Genomic DNA, 22,314 nt, shown 5'->3' on the forward strand with positions numbered 1-22,314 from the left:
CAGACACATAGCAAAGAATACAAGCCAAACGAACCTTGGTTTTCTTTTCTTCCAATAACAAGACACGCATTACAAATGTTTTTGTCAATAAAACATGGCAGGCAAGGGGGTCAAAATTCAGACAAACCATAGGAACCGATCGAAAAAGCTAAAACCGAACAATACAAAAAAAAAAATAGAGAGAGCGGCCCGACTACTGTGGAATATTAAAAATATGTACAAAAAGATCTCTTGCCAGATGTCACCAATTGGGAACCAATGAGTCTCTCAGGAGGAAGAGGAGGAGGAGGAGGAGGAGAAGAAGAAAAAGCCCTGCCGGCCCACCGGCCTACTTCCACTGCTGCCCAAAAGAATCCTGATAAAATTCCTGGCTGTCGGATTTGTAGGCCGAATAGTTAGCGTGCTCGGCGCCTTGCAGCGGCTGCTGGGCGATGGGCTGGGAGCCCCAGTTGTGATTGTTGGGCTGGCGCCGCTTGGAGTCGGGCTGGCTGTAGCCGTCCGCCTTGCGCTTGGCCCCTCCTACGCCGGCGCCGCGGAAGCCCCGCGCGCCACGCCCACCTCCTCGGCCGCCCCGCGGCGGCGCCGGGCCTCCTCTGGCGCCTCCGCCGTGCCCTCCGCGGACCTGCCCGGCCGCCGCGCCGCGCTGCCCGTAGCCGGCCCGGCCCCGGGAGGAGCCGCCGCCTCGCGCTCCCCTGCCTCCGCCGCCGCCGCGCCCCTGGGCGGGGACCTGGTACTCCTCGTAGCCGTAGTACGGATCCTCGTAGCCGCCGCGGTAGTTTTGGTAGTCGTAGCCGTAGTAGTCGTAGTAGTCCTCGTAGCCGTAGTAATCGGGCGCGTACGAGTAGCCGCGTCGGCCGCCTCCGGTGCCACCGCTGCCGCCCCTACTGGGAGGCGCCGAGTGCTGCGGGGGCGAGTAATAGTAATAGTCGTCGTACCTGAGGACGAGAAAGTCAAAACGGTCAGCAAAAGGGTGCCTGCCACGCGGCCGGCCACGCAGGCGATCGCCCTTACATTTGCGTCTTGGCCGCCTGGCGGTGGGCTTTGCGCTCGATTCTTTTCTGGTCGGGCGGCTTGGCGAAGACGATTTCCACGGGCTCGCCCTCCAACTCCTTGCCGTTCATCTCGGACAGCGCCTGGGCACAAGCGCACGTGTACAGAAGCGGCCGCCGAAGGGCCGAGCCGGCGCCCGCCCGCCTACCTTGACGGCGCAGTCACGCTCCTCAAAGTGAACAAAGGCGTAGTCTTTCAGCTTCTTGACCCGGTCCACTTTCCCGAACTGGGAGAAACAGGTCTCCAGGATCTCCTCGGTCACGCTGTTGGCCAGGTTGCGCACGAACAAGACTTTGACCTGCCGGGAGATGCCCGCGCCGTCAAAAGGCGCCACCCGCCGAGAGAGAGAGAGAGAGAGAGAGAGAGAGAGAGAGACCCCAGCCTACCTTGGCCATGACTTCGGGGTCCGGGTCCTCGATGGGGTCGGCCCACTCCACCGTCACCAGGTTGTTCCAAACCTTCACCTTGCCGCTCATCAGGCGGCGGCGCGCCTGAGCCGCCGCTTTGTGGTCCTCGTATTCCAAGAAGCAGAAGCCCCGGTTCTTCTTCTTGTCGTCGGGTTGGTGGTAGAGGATGACGCCGCTCAGGCCCTCTGCTCGGGGGAGGGGGCGGTTGCCATCATGCCAGGGGAGCGGACGGGCGGCGGTGAGCCGGTCCCGGTGGCAGGCACTCACCCGTCACCTTGGCAAACTCCTCTTCGATCTGCTCCTTGGTTTTGATTTTGGGGATGGAGCCCACAAAGAGCCGGTTGTTGGCCACCGATATGCACACGCCAATGTGCTTGCCGGGACGGATCTCCCAATTGTTGTACTGCGGAAGAGGCGCAGAGGTCAAGCCCGACCGGTCGAGCCACCGACCGACCGACGACGACAACGCAAAGCGCCCGTCTCACCATTCTGACGGCGTCCTGCGCTGACTCTTTGGTGCAGAAGGTGACAAAGGCGTAGCCTCGGTTCAAGCCGCTCAGGGGGTCCATCATGAGCCGGAGGTCCCAGATGGCCCCCGCGTTCTCGAACAGGGGAACCAGCTCATCCTCAAACAGATCCCGGGGGATCTTGCCCACGAATAGCTGCCGGGGAGAGAGGGAGATACGGCGTCCAAGACGGCATCCAAGACGGACGGGTCGCTCGCCGCCTAGACGTCCTACCTCCGTCCCCACGGTGGGCTGCAGCCCCGCGTAGACCGACTCGGGCGGGGGGCCGCCGTACTTGCGCTGGCCCGTGGTCACGTCCAGGGTGTAGTTGCTCCGGTCCAAGAGCTCTTTGATTTTGGCCTCGTCGGGGCCCTTTGCGGCCTCCGTCACCTTGGCCCCGTGCTTCTCGCGCTGCCTGTACGTCTTCATCACGCCGCACAGGTAGGCGCTTTTGTTCTGCGGGGGGGGGGAAAGGGGAAATGTCGGCGGGGAGGGGCGCGGGACGCGGAGCCGAGCCGACCCTACCTGAACGTGGGACAGGTCGCTCTCCTTGAACTGAAGTAGGACCTGCAGGGCCCCGTCCTCCTTGAACTCCTTGAGGGCCTCGATGGCCCTTTCGTCCAAGTCGCTGTGCGCCAGCAGGCCTGCGGGAGGCCAAAAGCGGCTTGACGGGGACAACTCGCGTGCGGGGGGGCCCTCTTTGCGCCGGGAAAGGTCCGACGGCCGTCACCTGCGGTGTAGAGCTCGTCCAGTTTCTCGGCCACCCTCTCGGGCAACTCGGCTTCCAGCAAGGCCGCAAATTGCTCCGAGCGGGGGACTTCGGCGGTCGCGGCCGCCACCGCTAACGCCGCCGTCGTCGTGTCCATGGGTTCCTCCGTCCCGTTCCCGTTGACGTGATCAGTAGCCATGTCCCTGCAAAGCACACACGTGAGCGAGCGCACAGCCGAATATCAAGGAGCGCTGGACGGCTGGCTGGCTGCCTGAGTCGGTCGGAGGAGATTCCACCCGCTTCAAACAACTCCTCCTTTCCCTTTTCCACTTTCAAGCTTTTCCGTCTACTGTTCCTCAAAACGCAAATCTGAGCTGGTGACCTCTCCTTTGGGGAGTACAGTCAAAGCCATTGCGATAACGAGCCCTGAACCCCGATTGAGTCCCCCACGCCTGTGCTAGCCAACATGCATCTCAGCCGGCCATCTATCCAAGAGATCTGGGCGTCGATTGGAGATCAGGGCCGGGGACGTAGCCGGGGACGCTCGGCTCGTCCTTCTTTCTACCTGGGAGCGAGTTGAAACTAGAACGACGGACGCCACGAGACGAGCGGAGTGAGTGTGTGTGGACGATCGATCGATCGATCGAGCAAGCTCTGCGCTAACCGCTTCGTTTAGCTTCGCTCCGCTCGTCTCCAAAATGCCGGCTAGCAAACGGCCGCCGCCGCATGCTAACTTAGCCTATCCGATGACGCCAAGCATCGAGGCGACTTTCACGTCCGAAGCCAAAGCGGACCCACCAGAGGCGTCGACGCGATGCGAAGCCGCCGGAAGGAGAAGGAGGAGAAGTCCAAAGAAATAGACGGGAAGAAAGTATCCGGAGCCGACTCGCAGCTTCGTTCTGGACTGGTCGGAACAACGAAAATGGCGCCTTCGCGCAGGCAAACACAGGGTCTCTGCAAGTGTTTTCCACGGGCTGCCTGCCGCCGGAAGCCCCTTGTCACTTCCGGACTTTACTCCACCGTAAAAGCGGACATTAGTGGGAGACTGCGCGTGCTTGATTGTGTGGTGGGCCTCCAAATCGGGGCGGGATGACCTAAAGACAACATTGATTCAACCCTCAAAGGTGTCACCCCAGTAAAAAGACAATTCATTTGCCCATTTCTTTACCAGGTAGCGCTGTCTGTCAATGGCACCCAACGAGTGAACCCGAAGGCGTCCAAAATGTCCCAAAGCCAACGGTCAGGGTTAACGGTTTTATTGGTAAAAACCTCGATGACGCATTCGTCATCACGTTTTCATTCCTCCAGAAGGCGGCGACAACGCACCCTAAGGGAGTTGTCGTTGTTTTTGTGGTTGTTGTTTTTTTCGGGAAAGAAGAAGTAAGACTGCTACGTCACCGCACTCACGCCCTCATGCTATTGGCTGAGCGCGAAGTTTAAACCAAACGTTTCGGAAGAGCCATTTTCCCCTCTTTTATTCATTGTTGCTTGTTGTTTTTAGCCTTTGTTTTTAACCACAAGATGGAAATGGACGTGGCGTCTTGTCTCAAGTAAGTCGAACCATCTCCGAGCTATCCATGAAAAGTGCTGCTGTTGTCCGGTCGTTTGCTTTTGCTTTTTGGCGTTCTTGTCTGCTGTTAGCATCGAAGTTGTTGTTGTTTTTTGGTCTCTCTTCGAAACGCATTCGTCCATTTTCCAGAGGTAGTTAGTTTTAAGACACGGATATAGTTGTTCCAAAGTCCTTCGCCGCTTCTTTTCAACGCGTCCTCCTTCAGTTTGAAGTTGACAGTACGAGTGGCACGTCATGAAAACAAAAGCGCTGCAACGTTCGGAACCGAGTCGGAGGGAGTGGAGGCTAGCTAACCCGCTCGCTCATCAAATTCTCCAGCTGGGCTGTCCCAAATGTTTTCTCCTCTTGCGCCAAAGTCCAAGAACGCGAGGGTCTACTTGAAATCCTTCCACCTCCACTCTTTGCGGAGGCTGTTCAATGACGACTCTGCCCTCCGTTCAAATTGGATTGGACGCTTGTCGTCGTCAATGGCGTGGGGTGTGCAATAACAATGTGCAATATCTTAGAGCAGGGGTAGGGAACCTATGGCTCGGGAGCCACATGTGGCTCTTTCGATGGGTGCATCTGGCTCTTTGCTAACCTGTGAGCTAAAATATGGAACCCGCTGGTGACAGAACTGAGATACGTACTACGTCCAGTGCTGCTTTAGTCTTCTTTTTTTGCATTAGACTCTGCTAGAATGCATACTCTCATTGATTAGCAACTGCATAAGAATGTTGTCAAAAGTATTCTTTTTTTCCACTTTAAAAGTGGTGAACTTACTCAAATAAAAGACATCCATTTACATGTATTTTGACTTTTAAATTCGGAGTATGGCTCTCAAGGAATAACTTTAGAAAATATGAATTGTTTATGGCTCTCTTCGTCAAAAAGGTTCCCGACCCCTGTCTTAGACTGTGCAATATTTTAGAATTCACCTAGCCGGGATGTGACTTTTTAATACTTTTATACTACTATTTATGTTTTTTTACTGGGAAAACACACTTTGAAAAGCTCGGAGTAGCACCACCGATTTCGTTATACGCAGCTGTGTATGATGACAATCAAGGCTTTTGATTTTGATTTGAATGGCCACGACCACTCGCTGCCAGCCTGCCCACATTACAGGTCAAAATCCCTTAATGCCAATGAATATGTCAACGTCTGCTGCGAGCACCAACAAGTCTATATGCATTAGGTTTTATCGGCCACTTATTGAAACAAACTTGTAATAGTCCAAAGCGTTAGCCCCTAATGTCGTGAAAGCGGAAAAATGCCACACAACGGCCCAATTGAAGCCACTCGCGTGGCCCGTATTCAATGACGCACGCCGTAATGCTTTGTGTCTCCGAGCAGGGCCTTTGAGAGCAGCCTCGGATCCTACGCCGGAGACGACCCGCTGGACGTCTGGCTCAAGTGGGTGGCCGCTATTTTCGTGCCCCGCCGCCGCCGCCGCCATGTGACATCATTGTCTCGGCAGGTTCGTGGACTACTTGGACGGGACTTTGGCCCCCGGCGGCGACGGGATCTCCACGGTGCTGGACAGGCTGCTTCAGACCTTTCTGGGAGCCGAGCGCTACGCCGAGGACATCCGTTTCGTCCGCCTCTGCGTCAGATGCGTGAGTGCGCCCGCCTCAGGGGAAAGCGGCCGCTCGCCCGAGCGCGGCCCGGCCACGTCGGCCGGCGCGCCGACGCACCGCCGAAACGTTGCCCTTTGCAGGCCGCTTACTGCTCGGAGCCCGAGGCCTTTTTCCAGTACATCTTGAGTAAAGGCACGGGCACCAGGACGGCGACGCTCTACCTGGCCTGGGCGCAACACTTGGAGCGCCAACACAGGAAAGAGGAGGCCGACGCCGTTTACCGCAAAGCGCTGGAGAACCGAGCCCAGCCCGCCGGGGACCTGGCGCGGGAATACAGGTGACCGTCGGCGCGGTCCGCCGGTCAGCCCGAGCCCAGAGACTTGATATTGTGTCCGTCCGTCCCTTCGCGGCTCTTCCTCAGGCACTTTCAGGCCAGGAGCGAAAGCCGGCAGACGCCGTCGCCAGGTGGGGGGGGGGACTCGGTCGCCTTCGGGCCGCTCCTCGGGTGGCCGCCGCTGACGTGTCCCTCTCGCGCAGGCGCAGGATGCGCCGAACGGCCCGACGAAGGCCAACCCCGGCCGGGCGGCTTCGTACGTGCTCCTTCCCAGCCGGAACTTCAGGCCGACGACTACTTTTCCGTCCGCACGTAAGTGGTGACGGAGCCAAAAACTAGTCTCGGCGGTGACCCTTTTGTTTCATTTGGGCACCGGGATCCTTCCGGATGCGACTAACGGGTCCACCCCCCTCCTCTTCTTTGCCCTCCAGAGTTTCGCGCTCCGAAGTGCGGAGCGAACCCCGCGGCGAGTGCCTTTCGGTGTCCATGTACTCCAAGGACGTGCTGGAGTGGCAGGGAAGCCAGCTCTGCTTCGAGGAAGTGCGAGCCACGGCCTACTTGCAGAAGAGGCGATTGAATCGAGAGAAGCGTGAGGCCGAGGAACGACTCCGGCGTAAGTGAGCGCGGACCGGGGAACGGACGCCGGATGCCGTCTCACCGGCCGGGGTGTCCGTCCCGTGCACAGTGGAGCGCTCGGTGGAGGAGGACAGGGAGGCGGTGGTCAGCCTGCGTCGCCAACTGGATCTCATGGGCCGGATGCTGGAGGTGAGACGCGAGCCCGCACGCAGGAGGAGCTGTTTTTTCCCGGGAGGGCCGACCGTCAGTTTTTTTCTGCCCAGTTGCCGCTTCCCGTCGAGGAATCGCCAGCACCCGACGACCCGGACCCGGACGCTTACCGTGGCGCGGCGTCACGGGAGAGCCTGCCCGCCACTTCTCGGGACTCGAGCTGGGCGCACGTCACGCCGTCCCGAGTGCCGCCGTCACCCACCGTCAACACACGCGAAGCGTTAGGTGAGCGCACCAAGCGAGGGCGGGCAGACGGGCGGGCGCTCAAGTCGTTCGGGTCCACGAGGGACCGGCGGCATTGGGTCCAATCGGCCGGGGTGAGGGAGGATGGGCATTTTTGTTTATTTCCAAGTACGGGGGTGTCCAGACGACGGACTGCGGCAAAGGATGAAATGAGCAACTGGCGTTCTGTTGCACATCTCAGATTTGCCGCTAGATGGAGCTCGTGACTGATGCCATGGCAAATAACAGTGGCGAATTTCAGTATTTTCTTTTTGTTGTATTTCCAAAATAAAATGAAAGTGGAAAGATGGCATTTTTCGCTCTGGAATGGCAGTCAACAAGCTGTTGTGTGCATTCCAGATGTCATCATGGGAATGTTCCAGGCGCCCACGCTGAGCGGCGCCGCCTTTGGCGACCCGTCCGCGGCCTTCGTCGGCGGAGATCCGCCGAGCCCTGACCGCTGCGGGCCGCTTTTCCCGTTGCCGGAGCCCGACCGCCGTGAGCCGCAGGGTAACCTTTTCTCTAAAACAAGTCAACCTAGTAAATGTCCCGGTCCAAACTTTTGGAAAGAACCTTGGCCTCGCATTGACTTTTGACTGTTTCCCAGAAGGCGCCTCGCCCGCCGGCTTGGCCTCCGCGGCGCCGTTCACCATCTACCAGGACGACGTCAGGTGGGTCGCCAGAGGGCGGGCAGAGGCTTTCCCTGCGTGCCCATCGCTCAGATGCCATTTTCCTTGCGCTCAGCGCCCTTACCGGCCGCACGGGCGGAGCGGCGGCGGTGGACGCCGACGGCCTCGGCGAGACGGCGGCGCCGTCGCTTCTGGAGAGCGCGATGGACTTTGCCCCGCCGACAAGCTGCGCAACCACGCCCTTCGCGCAGAGAGCCGCCTCTCACGCCGTGGGTAAGTTGGCGCGTGAAAAACATCATATGAGCGCTTGGATGACGGGCGCTCTGGCGTTGGTAGCGAGCGGGACCTGCGGCGACGACGGGGACGAAAACACCTTCGTCAGACGTTTGCAGAAGCTCAGGTGAAGCCGCCGCCGGTGGGGTGCACCTTTGCGGGATTTTTTTCCCCCCCAAAAAAAATTGTATTTCTTTTTTGCCTCTTTTTCAGCCCCATCTTGGAGCAGAGCCCACCCGACGAGAAGCTCTCGAGCGAGGGGCCGCCGACGTTGGCCTCGGCCACCCTGTCCTTTGGGGAACGGACGCCGGGACCGGTCGCCCCGGAGGAGGTTGGTCGGAATGGCCCCCGGGAAGCCGTTCCGTCCGATCCCTGGAGCGAAGGCCTGGTCTCCCGCTTGCTGTCCGAGATGAGCCCGCCCCTCGGTTCGCACCCGCAATACGTGAGCTGGGGGCGCGGCCTCCCCGACATCGCCCCCAAGACCACCGTCAGCATGGGTGAGGAGAGGACGAAAGGCGGGGCCGGCCGGCCGTGACCGCGCCCCCGCTTCCCGACCCGGTCGAAAGGCGGGGCCGGCCGACCGGCCTTGACCGCTCCCCGGTTCTCTCGGCGGCAGGGCGGGCGCATCTGCGGGTGGAGCGCGTTCTCGGCCGGGGAGCCTTCGCCACCGTCTACCAGGCCAGTGATCCCACCGGCTCCGACAAGTTGGTTCTCAAGGTGAGGAGGAGGAGGAGGCTCTGGCCCCGGTCCCCGTCGGGAAAAGGTGACCGACCCCCCCCCCCTCCCCGCTTGCGCCGCAGGTGCAGAAGCCGGCCAATCCGTGGGAGTTTTACATCAACGTGCAGCTGGACCGTCGCCTGGGCCCGTCTGCCCGTCAGCTGTTCGGCCGCATCCTCTCGGCCCACGTCTTCACCGACGGCAGCGTCCTCGTGGCCGAGTTGCACGGCTACGGCACCCTGCTGGTACGGCGGCCCTTCCTCGCCCGCCGGCGTCGGGTGACCGCCATTTCAATGCCCTTTCCCCCCCCCTCAGAACGCGGTCAACCTTTACAAAAATCTGGGCGACAAAGTCATGCCTCAGCCTCTGGTCATGTACTTCACCGTGTGCATGCTACGAATGCTGGAAGAACTTCACGCCGCCCGCCTCATCCACGCCGACGTCAAGCCGGACAACTTTGTGCTGGGACAGAGGTGAGGGAGTCGGCCCCGTACGCGCGGCGCGCCCTAAATCGGCCACCGGGCGCCCCTCCCCGCCCAGGTTCGTGGAGAATGACGACTTTGAGTCGGAGAACCTGGAGCACGGCCTGGTCCTGGTGGACTTTGGCCAAAGCGTGGACATGGAGCTTTTCCCGGAAGGCGCGGCCTTCACCGCCAAGTGCTTGACGTCCGGCTTCCAGTGCCCCCAGATGCTCGCCGGGAAACCCTGGAGCTACCAGGTGGGTCCGCTCATCCCTCCATTAGGGGTTGGCCCGGCCAGACCCGCGAGAAAGCCTTCCGCCGGGTCCACGGCGGACGGGCTCCGCATTGGCCGACCGCGGCCGTCCCGGCCCAAATTTCCGCACGGCGCCGTCGTGGGGGCTCGGCCCGCCCGGTTCACATGTGAACGTTTGCAGACGGATATGTTCGGCGTCGCGGCGACGGCGCACGTCCTCCTGTTCGGGACGTACATGCAGCCGACGGAGGAGGACGGCGTGTGGATGCCCCGCGCCAGCTTTCGAAGGTAATTGATTTTCCGGAGACCAGGCACGACTCGCCGACGCGGACGCCGGGATCCGACGTGCCCCGAATGATACGTTGGCTGGACGGCTCTTCTCAGGAACCCTCACGCTGACACGTGGCGCCACTTTTTCCTGACCTTGCTGAACGTGACCGCTTGCCGCCCGGCCCCGGAGACGCTGGCCGACCTGCGGCGCCGCCTGAGCGACGTCTTGCGACGCGACTACGCCGCGAAGATGGCCTCGCTGAAGAGCCGCCTGCTGGTCCTCCTGTTGGAGAGCGCCAAGGTGACCCGGCGGTGACCGAGACGGCACGCCGTTTTGAAAGGTTTTCTTTTGGATGGCGGCGGGGGTGCCTTGACCACGCCGTCAGCCGAAAAGACAAGCGACGGATCAACCCTGACTCGTGAGCACGGACGGCTACTTCCCGTCCCAAATATATTTGCGCTTCGGTTATCTTCTAAGGCCGCGGCGGTCCCGAGACGCAACGCCCCCACGCTGGCGTGGACGGATTTCCCATGTCCCGCCGGGACTCACGCGGCGGTCTTTGTCCCGTGCGGATTTGGACGCGCTTTTAGTTTGCCTTTGAACAAATTGTATGGCTGTGGCTCCGTTTCGGGGCAGAAGCTGAAATAAAGTAAAACAAGGGTTCTGTCAATTGAACGCGCCCCTGACGTTGAACATGCTCGAAAAAGGGAGTCATTTGTAGTCATTTCCAAGCACGTCGAGTCAATCAGGCCCGTCCCAAGATGGCCGCCCGAGTGAGACCCTTTCATTCCTACGTGCTCACTGTGCGCCGCGTCGCGAGCACAGGTCGAGAACGAGCCAGGAGTTTCCACAACGAAGAAGACGGCGACGCCAAGACTTCAGGTTTCATCATTTGGGATTTGCCACTTGATTTGGAAAATCAGCCCCCTCGAGTCCCGGCTCATATCCATACGTATCTAAGCCCTAAGCCTCCTTCCAACTTGGCCAACGTGTCCGAGACGTAGCAGCATATTGGACTAATTGGCTAAACTCGGAAACTCGGCGCCGGCCGCCATCCGCTCCGCGCGTGAGCCGTGATGTCTCCGCCCCCTGAACCCCGACCCGCCCCCCGCGCCGCCGAGCTCGGCCGCGGTGCTGGAGGACGCGCCGGACAGGGTCCGTCACATGAGAAGGTAGTCATCTTTTTTTCTTTCTTTCTCTTTTCCCATACATTCAAGCCAAAGGAGTTGCAGGCGACTTTTTTTTCTAGCTGTCAATATTGTTACAATGCCAAAAAAGCTAAAGAATCGCGTTTTTACACAAAGGTCCAAAAAGCCATGCATTATCTGCGTCATTCAACTTTTTTTCCTCCCCCATCATCTCAAGTCGATTGCTGTAATGGCGGCAGACCGGAAATAAATGTTGGAAGAGTCACCTAGAAAATGGACGTGCATGGCCGTCAACGGCACTAAAAAGTCATCATCCCCCGCCACTTGACATTCATGGCCTCTGCCGGTGGCGGCGGCTACGTGTGCGCCCAGCCGTGTTGAGGAGCTAATGGAAAGCTATAAGCGTGATGATTGTCCTCCACGCTGCGCTGCACCGGCACCCGAGCCGGCAAGCCCCCCCGCCCTCCCCGGGAGGTCGATAGGAAAAGATGAAGCAGAGTCTCCCTGGATCGGGGGCACAATACGTGTCCCGGCGGGGCCCCCGCCCGTCAGACGTATTCCTGCATGACGTAGCTGTCCTTCACGTTCTCGGAGCGCTCCTCGTCGACGACCGGGCCTTTTTTGCCGAGCGCGCCGGCGGTCTCCGGGGACGCCTCCGCCGGCGGGCCCGGCCGGGCGGAACTCGACCCGGTCTCCGCCGACGACGGGCCCGGCCGGGCGGAACCGGGGCCGGCGTCCGTAGGCAGGCAGAAGACCACGCCGGCCGCCAGGAGGAAGGCGGCCGAGACGGAGGCGAGGCAGAGCGCCCCGCCGGGCCGGTACTCGGCCACCGGCGGCTCCCGGGCCAAGAGGAAAGCGGGCGGCAGGCACAGGGCGCCGGCCGCCGCGAAGCAGGCTCCCGCCGCCGCGGCCGCCCGGCCCTTGGAGCGTGCCGGGCCCCCCCAGCGGGTGCAGCGGAGCCCCAGCGACGTCAAGCACAGCCCCGAGGCGCCCGCCGCGCAGGACAGGATCATGGCGGCCCGGGCGTACGGCGGCGACTCGCGCCAGCCGCAGCTGAAGCCGCCAGCGCCGTACCACAGGCAGTCCATCCACAGGCCCCGCGTGCGCCACACGGGGAGCAGGGCGCCGGAGCGGGCCCCGGTGCCCACCTGCCAGCTGGGCAGCAGCGTGGCCAGCGCCGCGCCCGCCGTGCCCAGGAGCGCCAGGACCAGGGCCAGGATCTGCGCGCCGCCCGACGCCACGGCCACCGCCGGCCTAGAAGAGGGAACATTCAGGGGGATGGGTGTCAGGAGACGGGACCGTGTTTAGACAAAGTTTTGCTAGTCAACTTGGAGGATGGTAGCAAACGCTAAGTCCAATCCGTTGGAAGCAGGAGAGAAGGCCGCCGGAAAACGCCGTCGTTCACGTTAGTCATTGAAAGATTGTCGATTGTTTAGACCAGTGGTCTCCAAACTATTGTAGAAAGGGCCGCAGTGGGTGCGGGTTTTCATTCCAAGCCATAAAGAGGACACCTTTTCACCAATCGGGTGTCCTACAAGTGCAATCAGTGGATTGCAGTCAGGTGCTTCTTGTTTTCTGCTGAAATCTCATTGGTCAAACTGTTTATGCTAGACCGGTTGGAACAAAAACCTGCACCCACACCGGCCCTCGACGACCGGTTTGGGGACCCCTGGTTTAGACGGACGATCGGGGTGTCTATCAACGGCACACTAGGAGCCCCCAAAATGTCATTTAGCCTTTTTTTGGTATAGCCTTGAATTGACATTTAATTTCTTCCTGCAGTATCAAGTACGGACCGACGGACTGGACATTGGCCGTCCTCCGATCTCACCTGAAGGTCAGCGGCGGACGCCTTCCGATCCCGCCGGGGACTTTCCCACACGACCCCGCCGCCGGCGCCGGCGTCTTTGTTCCGGCGAAGTGACGCCGGCCTCTGCGACGTGCTGATAAGGTCCGTCCCCGCTCCGCCCACCCTCGCACACTCCGCCTTAGCCCGTTATTACGGGCAAATCAGTCGGCGCGCCCCGCCGCCTGCCGAAAAAAACGGCTGCGCCTTCCGCTTTTATGCGGTCGGCGCTCGCCCGCCGCAGTGGCGTCACCGTGTCGGGACGCCGCCCCTCCGGAGGCGGGGCCCTTTCCAGCCTCGCGGCGCCGTTGGCGAAAGAAAAGGCGAAATGACGTTTGGGGGGGCTCTTTGATTGACACCCGACTTATCTGTCCAATCGGGGTGCCCGCCCAATGGCGCACCTCTTAAGAACCAACATTCTTTCGACGGCGACGGCCGGTCGGCATTCCGGGAATGGCTGGCGTCCAAAGTGGAATTAGATTTCTGGTGGCGTTTGCCGTGAGTTTTTATTTTTTCAAAGACAAGATGAGCAAGAATAAAGTCTAATAGATAAAAGGATGATTGTTTTTTTTCTTCCCTGCCAATAACAGACGCATGAGTTAAAATGAGGGGCCCCCTTTAATGAGTCATTTGCGACAGCATTATCATTTGATCTTAGTCCACGCGCGGCGCCTTTGCTTCTTTGTTTGCCCGCGACGGCTTTATCCAGGCCATTAACTTGGTTGAGAGGAGGCGCACGACCTCTGACCTCGCCGTCATTATCGGCACGGGCCCGTCGCGCTCAAAGCATCTGGCCCCGCCGATAGCGGCGCCGCTCGGCTACGTCGGTCGCGCTTTGCCGCGCCAGGATAATTAGACCGCCCGGCACCAAATTTGTCCACGTCAACACGATTGGATGCGGCAAAAATGCGGCTCGCTCTGGCGCAGTACGCTTTTTGGAATGGCAAAAGCGTGGGCAAGTGTTTTTGGTTCCGATCTAATATGAGATTGATGTGGCAGTTGTTGTTTTTTACCTTAATGGTGTTATTCGGTTAGCTTATGCAATTGTTTGAATCAGGTTACCGCAAATGTTTTGATTATGCACCGACTAAATTGACAGAGGAAGATGCCGTTTCTTTAGAATCGTCTTGGACAAAGGCGAGTCGGGAGTGATTTTCCCTGCAAGTTGTAGCCAGAGTATATTAATGATGTCTCCCTGTTTTGATTAAAGTGTATTAATAATAAACCTATCAGAAAGGGATCGGAGGAAACGCCGGCCTAAATCAATTGGGGCATTGACGTCCGCCGTACAATTGAGAAGCCACGTGAAAAAGGCGGGCCTACTTTTCGGCGTGGCCGATTCCGATCGCCAAGAAATGAAGTCGAAGCTCTGGGGGTGGGTTGGTAGATTCTTTATTATCCAAATGAAATGCAAAAAAGATGGCTGGGGGGCCGCTCACATTTTGGCCCGTTTAAGGGAGGGTGACGAAGGCAAAGGGGGATCTTTTTCCGTCCCGCCGTCCTCTTCGTCGCTGTCCTCTTCTTCAGCGTCGTCTTCTTCGCCATCTGCACCGCAACAACAACAACAATTGGTCTGGAAGTTTGACTTTTTACTCTGCCGCCCAATTTTTCAGGGCCATCTACGGCAGCGGTCCCCAAGCTTTTTCTCGCTGCGGACCGGTAAAGCTCTCAAAGAAACTGAAAATGGAAGTGTTTGCAGCAAAATACCCATCCCCATTTTAAGGCCAAGATATATTGGGTTTAATGAGGCGTGATTTGAATGGAAACTGTGGTCTCTGAAATACCCTGGTAGTCTCCGGCGAGCCTTTCCTCGGCCACCAGCTGGTCGAGAAGTGGCGAGATCTTCTCGCGCACCGTTGCCAGGCCTCGCATTAAGGATGGCAGCGTCTTCTCCACCGGAACGTCGATTCTTTGCACTTTTGAAGAGCGTCCGTCCGCGAGTTGCACGGAAATGGCCAGAGCCTCGACTGCCGCCGCCGCCGCCGCCATTTTGGCTCGGCGGAGCAGAGCCTCGCGCACCTCTGAACAAACCGGATGTTGTCACGGGAAGTCGCCAGAGCGAGGGCTCCCTGCGCATGATGCTAATGCTAAATGGCGTTGCGTCGAGTGCTTAGTGTTTAGAGTTTCGACTTCGAAAGAGCGAATGAGTGCATTTAACAGCTGCGCGTTGCAACACGGCGCTTGCTAACAATGGCTCTTCTTTCCCTTTGGACGTCGACGGCGGCAGACAGCGGCCAGTTTTGATTGTGTGCGCCAGCCGTGAAGCTCTTGGCGCGGATTGTGAGCGACTAGCCGGCCTTCCGAAGCCCGCCGACGACCTAGGTAAGTGAATATTTGTCCAAAACAGCCACACTAACGAGAGGACACCGCTCGTCCACCGGGAAGCTGGCCAGATAGCTATCTAGCTAGCTAGAAAAGCTATCGATAAGACCAAAACACCCCATTAACCCGTAGCCAGATAGCCCCAAACTGCTGATCTAATGAGAGCTAATGGGCACTCGTGTACCGGGAAGCTAGCTAGCAAGCTAGCCACGGGTTAATGGGCTGTTTTGCGCTCAGTGATGGCTTTGTGTTTGTGATCCGCCAACGCCACGCCACGGACGGCGGTAGACGTCCGTAAGACCGACCGACCGACGAGAACGATGACGTTTCCGTCCCCTCGGACGGGGATCTCCTTTTGCCAAATGTCAGCCTTGGATTTGGATTTCATTTGCTTTGTCGCCGTCATCAGGTGCGGAAGCCTCCCGAGATGTCTGAGCAGGAGCAGACCCTCTCCTTGGTCGACGTGCTGGAGGAGGACCAGGAGCTGCAAGAGGAAGCGTCGGCCGTGCTGGCCGGGAGCGACGCCGAGCGCTGCTCCTACCCTCAGGTATCGACCCGTCGGACCCATCCGTCCCGCCCGGCCCGATGGATCGGGACCCTCTCCCTAATGGTTCGCGGACGTCGCAGGGCTACGTCAAGCGGCAGGCTTTGTACGCCTGCAACACGTGCACGCCCAAAGGGGGCCAGGCGGCCGGGGTGTGCCTGGCCTGTTCCTACAAGTGTCACGAAGGTCACGACCTGTTCGAGCTCTACACCAAAAGGTGAGCCGAACCACGCGCGCTCCGGCATCGGCCGTCCGGCGAGTGGCACGTCGTCTGTACCGAGCGCGCCTCTTTCCTTTCTCAGGAACTTCCGCTGCGACTGCGGCAACGGCAAGTTCGCCGGAGCGCACTGTCAACTTTTCCGGGTGAGTGGCCCGGCTCGGCCGTACGCCCCACTCGGGATTTGGGACGGACCGGCTCACCCTTTCCTTTCCTGTTGCCCGTTTACCGCGACAGGACAAGGACGAGGTCAACGGGCTCAATAAATACAGCCACAACTTCTTTGGGGAGTACTGCACTTGCTGCCGACCGTATCCCGACCCGGAAGATCAGGTGAGGGCGCCACCGAGTCTCGGGGAAACGCGACTCTGGTCTTATTTATTTATTCTTCAGGTGGAAGACCAAATGATCCAGTGCGTGCTGTGCGAAGACTGGCTGCACGGCCGGGTGAGTCGCCGTTTGCCTTCAAAATGCCTTTTCATATAGTCGCCGTCGTGGCGCTAATAACTAGATCAAAGGGACCGTTTAGGAAGAAGCTCTTTATTTGTGTTTATCGACAACATCTTGTCGTTTGGGCGCAGCACCTGGGCTGCGCGCTCCCCGACGGCGCCGAGCTGCACGAGATGATCTGCCAGTCGTGCATGGAGGCCAACGACTTCCTGTGGGCCTACGTCGGCCGGCCGGCCGAGATCGCCGAGGCCCCCCCGGTCGACGCCGGCCGCAAACGGAGCCGCGCCGACGAGGGGGCGCCGCCGCCCTGCCGCCTGAAGGGCCTCGGGGCCGGGGGCCCGCCGAGGGCGCCGCCCGGAGCCGTCTTCTGGCCTTCGGGTTGGCGTTCCCGGCTGTGCCGCTGCCGCGCGTGCCAGGTGAGCGCGCCGGACGCCGAGATGTCGTGCGCCGCCTCCTGACGTGCGCGCCTTCGCCCGCAGGGCCGGCTGTCCGAGGCGGGGCTCTCTTTCCTGCCGGACGAGTCGGACACGGTGCTGGCGTACGAGAAGAAGGGCGAGCGCGAGGAAGCGGCTACCCCCGTTCCCGCGCGCGACCCGCTCATGTCGGCGCTGAGCAACCTGGACCGTGTGCGGCAGCTGGAGATCATCCACGGTAAGTCCGAAGCGCGGCGCCGGCGGCGAAGTCGGTGCCGCCGTCGGGCGGCGCTCTCTTTGCCACCCACACCGCCATCTTCGCCGTCTCCGGGCGGCGACGTCTTCACCGCCTGCGCGTGGCGCTGAGCTCGCCGCCTCCCCTTGCCAATCAGGTTACAACGACATGAAGAGCGAGCTGAAGGATTTCCTGCAGACGTTTGCCGCGGAAGGGAAGGTAAGCGACAGCGGCGGGAACCATTTACCTGGGTGTCCGTCGGCTCACGCTCGGTGCCTTTGCCGGCCGGCGCGTTAGGTGGTGACCTCGGAGGACATTCGGGACTTTTTCGAGCGGCAGCAAAGTCGGAAGAGACGGCGAGCGGACGGACGCTTTCACTGCGCCTGATGGCGGCAGCGGCGGCTTTTTCCAAATAAAGTTAATGGATGATAGCAAAAAGCCTGGTGAGCACATTTTTCATGCTTTGGAAATGTTCAAGGAAAAAGGCCTTACTATACATGGTTCCTTTTTTAATGAATAAATAAATGCCTTACTATAAATGGTAAAAAGCGTTAGTTTTTATCCAAAGGCTCTATTGTATACATTGTCGTCAGTACACGTGATTTTTGGGGGGCCAAAACAGTCAACAAATGAATTAGCTTTTGGGGAAGTTGGGGGCGCCGGATGGGACGGCGCGTCAATTCTTCCATCGGATTTGCTGCGGAAACAAAAAGCAAGCGGTGACGTACGTGCTTTGTTTGGCCTTGGCCGCCCTTTTTTTTTTCTTTTCCCTCGTCACCCACCGCATTGCCCAGCAGCTCGTCGATCTTGCGCTCCTGCGCCGATCCCGCCTCCACCTGGCCTCGGTACGCCTGCAGCGGCCGGCGCTCTTTCAGCTCTCGGTACGTCTGGGGAGGGGGAGGAGAAGGGACGGACGGAGGGAGGGAGGTGAGGGGCTCCGGCCACGCGTTGGGACGGCGCGCTCACCTCGATGACCAGATCGTGACACTTGTGCTTGCGGGCCAGCGCCAGCCGGGCGTCCACATCCTCCACCAGGCCCACGTAATCCTGCAGAACCTGCCCGGCCGCCGTGGCGCCGGTCAGTCAAGGAGCCCCCTTTCGTCCGAACCCCCTCCCCCGTGGACTCACGTGCGAGGGGGCGCCGTTTCGGTGCAGGACCTCCACCACCTTGCGGAAGGACAGCGGAGACTTCTTGCGGGTGAAGCCCAGCCAGCTGCGACGGGTGAAGAGCGCGTCCACGTGGCTCCACGACTTGCGCTTGGCCAGGGCGCTCAGCGCCGTCACCAGGAACTGCTTGTCGGAAATCTGAGAATGGCGGGCAGGCGGGCCGGCCGGTCAGAGGCGCCCGCAAATCTTCCCGGCCGGCCCGCTCACCTTGAAGCTCCGCCGAAGTTCCGCCGGGCCGTCAGAGCTGCCCTGCGGACCAAAAAGGTACGCGCCGGAAGGGTCGCGGGGAGCCAAAGTCGGTCGCCGAGCGCCGGCGGCGGCGGGACGGACGGCGGCCCGCCTACCTCGGGCCGCTCGTAGTGGTAGAAGCAGCAGTAGTAGAGGGTGGTGACCAGCGGCAGGTGGAGGACGGACGCCTTGCGCGGATACTTCTGGAAGATCTCCGCCTTGCCGCTCCGTTGCGCCTCGGCGTCGGCCGCCTGCCCCGCGGACGGACGTAGGTCAGGACGGCGAACCAAAGGAAGGATGGAACGGTGGAAGAAAAAAAGAAAAAAGCCACACGGGACCTCCAGTAGCATCTGTCGTTCCAGCAGGGCCATCTGGTCGCGCACGTGGGCCCGGTCCTCCGGAGAAAAGGACAGACTGCCAACAAAAGGTGCGCGTGTACAATCATAATAACAATCGGTCACTGTTTGGAAAAAGCATTGTTTGTAACTAACCCCGAGCCAAAGAAAAGAAAAGCAAGCGCTTCACCTGAGGCAGCCGTTGAGGAAGTCCCGCCTCTCGTTTCCGTCGGCGATGCCCAGGTGCTCTCTGTACTGGAGCAGCTGCCGGCCGGCGACACGCTCGGTCACGGACGGCCGAAGGACAGGGCGCCGGACGGGCGAAGGCCGGCTCCACTTACCGCCGCGTCTTCCCGACGTCCCAGGGACCTTCCGACGAGGGCAAAGGTGAGAGAGGCTCGGGGCCCCGATTCAGGGAGGGACGGGGCGCACCTGTACAGCTCCAGCAGCAGTCGCCGTTGGCCGCTCTCACTCAAGTAGTTGACGAAATGCATCAGCGCCGTCCGACGCGACGCCAGCTGGCCGAAGAGGACCTCTGAAACGTGCGGCCGTCGGGATGAAGGCCTCCGGGCCGGTGGCCATCCCGCCGGGACTCACCTTGACTCAAGCTTTTCTTCAAGAAAATCAAAACCTGAACACAAAACGTCGGAGTGAGGAAAGAAAAAGAAAAGTGGCGCACGTCCCGGCTCACCTACCGCCGTGACCACGTCGCCGTCGTGAGCGGCCACGGCCGAATCCAGGAGTTCCATTTTCTCCGAAAGGCAACGGAAAGGTTCCAGGGACGCGGCCTGGGAACAAAAAAAAAAAAGGTCAAAAGAGATGCTGGCGAGCACAAGCGGGCGGATGCGGGCGGATGCGGGCGGATGCGGGCGGATGCGGGCAGGCATGCACCTTCCCCCGTCGCATCCTGTCCACCACCTCTCGAGGCGAGCGATCGCCGGCCAAATCCTGCCCGTGGAGCGGGACGTCGTCAGCGTCGCGACGGCGGCGGAAGACGACGGCGACCTACCGGCTTGTGGCTTTTGGGGAGGCGGATCTCCGGAGCCCACGTTCTGCCCGCCGCCTGGCTCCACGCTGCCCCAAGACAAACGCCATTCCGGCAGAAAATGCCGTTTTGAGGAGAGATTGCGCGGAGGGGGTGACCTTTCACCGCCATTTGCTTCCATTTGGGCTCACGTCTGGCGAGCGAAGCGCGCCCAGCCGAGGCGGGCTAAGCTAGACTCACCTTCAGCCGAGACGGGCGCCGCGGAGTTTTTCCGTCCTGCCGACGACACGCAAAGACGATGAGCTGGGCCGCGGGCGGCGCACGCCGCCGCCGCCGCCGCGTTCTCTGACCTTTGAAGAGGGATCCTAGCAAATAGCCCGTGTTGACCTTGGCGGAGTCGCCGGGGACGCGGACGGGACCGGCGCCGGCATCCGCTCCACCCACGCGGGCGGTGGCCGTTTCCCGAACGGACCACGAGATGCCTGGGAGGACGGGGAAAAACCGAGTGAGCGTGCGTGGCGGACGCGGGCCGAAGAAGGCGGCACTCTCACTTCCGACAGGCTCGCCGCTCCAGCTGACCTTCTCCACGCCGTGGTCGTCGTCGTCATCGTCGTCGTCGGCCGTCAGCCGCGGCAGGCTGGACACGGCCGCTTTGGATTCTCTCAGCTGGGGAAAGACAAAGCGGCGTCCCTCGTAAGCCGGCGGCTAAAAAAAAGGCGTCCGTGTCGCCGGAGCGGCCAATCCGTTGAAAAAGGACATTTTGGAGCTGCCGGTTGGTTTGACGTCTCGACGTCTCAAGTGGGAACGTTGGTCCTTTCGCCGTCCCATTTCAAACCCATTCAAAGCGGCCAAAGAAAAAAAAAAGGCTAAAAGAATGGCGTTGTTTTGGCCTTGACGAGGCCGTCTAGGGAGGGGCCAGCTGAGGGTTTTGTTTTAGATGACATGAACCTTTATTCATCCCATATTCTGGAAATTCTGTTGTTGTTGTTGGGGGTTTTTGCTTCTTCTTTATGTTTCACTTGAGGACGTCCCATCCATTGGAAGACAAGACAGAACGCTGCCATCCCTCCCGCTTCCAGTGGAGTGGGCACAACATTGAGTTAAGTATAAGGCGCTTGTTATTGTTCACGGACAATAACAGAAGAAGAACGACTGCGTTGGAAAGAAGGCACGAAGGAAGGCGGGGCGCCATCTGCGCTGTCGGGAAGAAGGGGCGTGGCGGGGCGGGGCGGGGCGAGGTTCTCACCTCGTCGTCCTCGTCGTCAAAGGTGAACGCTTGAAACTTGTTGGTGTTCCAGTAGTCCTCCTCGTCGGAGCGACTCTTCAGCATGGTGGCGCCCAGACGAGACGAGACGAAACGAGACGAGACGTGAAGAGACGACCAAACGATGACACGCGAAGGCGGAAGCGCTTGCTTCCGGGATTGGTGACCCGCAATGGCCGTTGGGAAACAGAGTCCGGCGGCCGGCCGGCCGTGTTTGCAGAGTAGAAGAATGAACGACGTGGTTTGAAATGAAAGCCTAGTCTTATGGAGGGAGGAGGGGAGTTTGGGCTGCGAGAAGCACCTGACGCCAATCCACTGATTGCACTCGCAGGACACTAGTTGCGTGGAAAGCTTTCCTCTTTAGGAAAACCTACATTATGTGGAATCGTTTGAAATGAAAGCCTAGTCTAACGGGAAGCGACGCCTTTATATCAAATCAAAAGCATTTATTGTCATCATCAGTAGGCCTTCTCTGCTGGCCTAAAAATATATCTGAATCACAGACTGATGTTTATTATGTTTTGCCCATGAATACTTATTATTAATTCCAAATTGTCTGTCAGCTCCCTTTCATTGCTTTTCCCTTGGTTGCGCTGCTTCCAGATGTGTGCTTTCATATTGAAGCATCTAAAAATAAATAAATAAAAATCAGACATAGGCTTGTCATCATCATCATCATCATCATTGACTAGACAAAAGCCTAATTGTCATCATACCCAGCTGCGTATGACGAAATTGGTAGTGCTTCTCCACAAAGTGCGCTTTCTCAGGCTAAAGATCTAACCAATCACATTTCAGCTATTTGTTGCCAGGGTCAGAAATCTGCCTTGAGACCTTCACAGTAAGTTCTGCAGGCTCTGCTGCATAAAACAAGCGACGATAGAACTGTTGCTTTAACCAATCAAATTTCGAGTTGGCCACACCACAATGCCTCCTCGCAGGCGTAGGGATACGTCATCGCTTTCACCAACTATGATTGGCTAGTGATCGCGTGGACTAGCCAGAGCTACCAAACAGTATCTGGAGCGAGCTGCACAAGCAAATGTATTGTTGTGTTCATTTAATTGCGCATTTGTTTGCAGATTTACTGTCAAAACCATTTTCCAGACGGACTTTTCAAGAAAAAAAAAGCTGGACATCATTAAGAAAGGTCGGACAACTACCAAGCAAAGCAAGCCTGTCACAACCGGGAAGGAACATTTTCAGCACTAAATCCAATAAAAACTTACGACAGGACAGGCTTGACTTTCAGCATTAGCTTCGATGGCCATAGAAAAGAAGGAGGATGGATTTTGGTGAGTAAAACATGGCTATATTCCTACATAATATTTCAATTGTATGAGGTTATTATTGATGCTTTTTTGTGTCGCAGCTGTAGCTGCAGTAGAGGTTTTATAGCCATAAAATAGTTTT

General features: G+C 59.1%; 6 protein-coding genes across 7 annotated transcripts; 2 read left to right on the forward strand and 4 right to left on the reverse strand.

The window, feature by feature from the left end:
- Window positions 1–18: 18 nt before the first annotated feature.
- On the reverse strand, window positions 19–3,722 carry LOC144064322 (heterogeneous nuclear ribonucleoprotein Q-like). The gene is made up of 10 exons (XM_077586765.1): window positions 3,471–3,722; window positions 2,694–2,875; window positions 2,489–2,607; window positions 2,198–2,419; window positions 1,943–2,119; window positions 1,725–1,860; window positions 1,437–1,642; window positions 1,199–1,348; window positions 1,012–1,133; window positions 19–935 (listed from the first exon to the last, which is right to left on the reverse strand). The coding sequence occupies exons 2-10, from the start codon at window positions 2,869–2,871 to the stop codon at window positions 329–331; spliced, it is 1,917 nt and encodes a 638-aa protein (XP_077442891.1). The 5' UTR covers window positions 2,872–2,875; window positions 3,471–3,722; the 3' UTR covers window positions 19–328.
- Window positions 3,723–4,062: 340 nt separating this feature from the next.
- On the forward strand, window positions 4,063–10,443 carry bub1 (BUB1 mitotic checkpoint serine/threonine kinase). The gene is made up of 20 exons (XM_077586761.1): window positions 4,063–4,222; window positions 5,578–5,637; window positions 5,702–5,840; window positions 5,942–6,138; window positions 6,223–6,266; window positions 6,339–6,447; window positions 6,567–6,748; window positions 6,821–6,900; window positions 6,975–7,146; window positions 7,504–7,653; window positions 7,751–7,814; window positions 7,888–8,045; window positions 8,109–8,172; window positions 8,259–8,542; window positions 8,662–8,762; window positions 8,846–9,007; window positions 9,078–9,235; window positions 9,303–9,480; window positions 9,658–9,764; window positions 9,861–10,443. The coding sequence occupies exons 1-20, from the start codon at window positions 4,194–4,196 to the stop codon at window positions 10,060–10,062; spliced, it is 2,640 nt and encodes an 879-aa protein (XP_077442887.1). The 5' UTR covers window positions 4,063–4,193; the 3' UTR covers window positions 10,063–10,443.
- Window positions 10,444–10,879: 436 nt separating this feature from the next.
- On the reverse strand, window positions 10,880–13,500 carry LOC144065009 (claudin-20-like). Its single transcript, XM_077587942.1, has 3 exons — window positions 13,490–13,500; window positions 12,727–12,882; window positions 10,880–12,149 (listed from the first exon to the last, which is right to left on the reverse strand). Exons 1-3 carry the CDS (start codon window positions 13,498–13,500, stop codon window positions 11,444–11,446), a joined length of 873 nt encoding a protein of 290 aa, XP_077444068.1. The 3' UTR covers window positions 10,880–11,443.
- A 616-nt stretch (window positions 13,501–14,116) lies between these two features.
- Window positions 14,117–14,787, reverse strand: LOC144064331 (uncharacterized). The gene is made up of 2 exons (XM_077586775.1): window positions 14,526–14,787; window positions 14,117–14,286 (listed from the first exon to the last, which is right to left on the reverse strand). The coding sequence occupies exons 1-2, from the start codon at window positions 14,728–14,730 to the stop codon at window positions 14,177–14,179; spliced, it is 315 nt and encodes a 104-aa protein (XP_077442901.1). The 5' UTR covers window positions 14,731–14,787; the 3' UTR covers window positions 14,117–14,176.
- LOC144064327 (putative E3 ubiquitin-protein ligase UBR7) lies at window positions 14,771–17,360 on the forward strand. The gene is made up of 10 exons (XM_077586770.1): window positions 14,771–15,063; window positions 15,473–15,610; window positions 15,691–15,824; window positions 15,910–15,970; window positions 16,062–16,157; window positions 16,218–16,271; window positions 16,406–16,690; window positions 16,754–16,925; window positions 17,080–17,141; window positions 17,220–17,360. Exons 2-10 carry the CDS (start codon window positions 15,491–15,493, stop codon window positions 17,307–17,309), a joined length of 1,074 nt encoding a protein of 357 aa, XP_077442896.1. The 5' UTR covers window positions 14,771–15,063; window positions 15,473–15,490; the 3' UTR covers window positions 17,310–17,360.
- A 54-nt stretch (window positions 17,361–17,414) lies between these two features.
- Window positions 17,415–21,125, reverse strand: vipas39 (VPS33B interacting protein, apical-basolateral polarity regulator, spe-39 homolog). 2 transcript variants are annotated; one of them, XM_077586767.1, is made up of 18 exons: window positions 20,884–21,124; window positions 20,189–20,303; window positions 19,988–20,119; window positions 19,878–19,913; window positions 19,662–19,726; window positions 19,544–19,600; window positions 19,348–19,440; window positions 19,250–19,283; window positions 19,085–19,187; window positions 18,994–19,021; window positions 18,843–18,916; window positions 18,656–18,731; window positions 18,434–18,568; window positions 18,297–18,338; window positions 18,051–18,227; window positions 17,889–17,978; window positions 17,705–17,809; window positions 17,415–17,619 (listed from the first exon to the last, which is right to left on the reverse strand). In XM_077586767.1, the coding sequence occupies exons 1-18, from the start codon at window positions 20,965–20,967 to the stop codon at window positions 17,599–17,601; spliced, it is 1,467 nt and encodes a 488-aa protein (XP_077442893.1). In that variant the 5' UTR covers window positions 20,968–21,124; the 3' UTR covers window positions 17,415–17,598. The 2 variants fall into 2 exon arrangements, with proteins under 2 accessions (XP_077442893.1, XP_077442892.1); XM_077586766.1 differs by having other exon boundaries at window positions 17,705–17,978; window positions 20,884–21,125.
- Window positions 21,126–22,314: the final 1,189 nt, after the last annotated feature.

This window comes from Stigmatopora argus, chromosome 19 (genome assembly GCF_051989625.1).
Source record: "Stigmatopora argus isolate UIUO_Sarg chromosome 19, RoL_Sarg_1.0, whole genome shotgun sequence".
NCBI classification, from domain to species: Eukaryota; Metazoa; Chordata; class Actinopteri; order Syngnathiformes; family Syngnathidae; genus Stigmatopora; species Stigmatopora argus.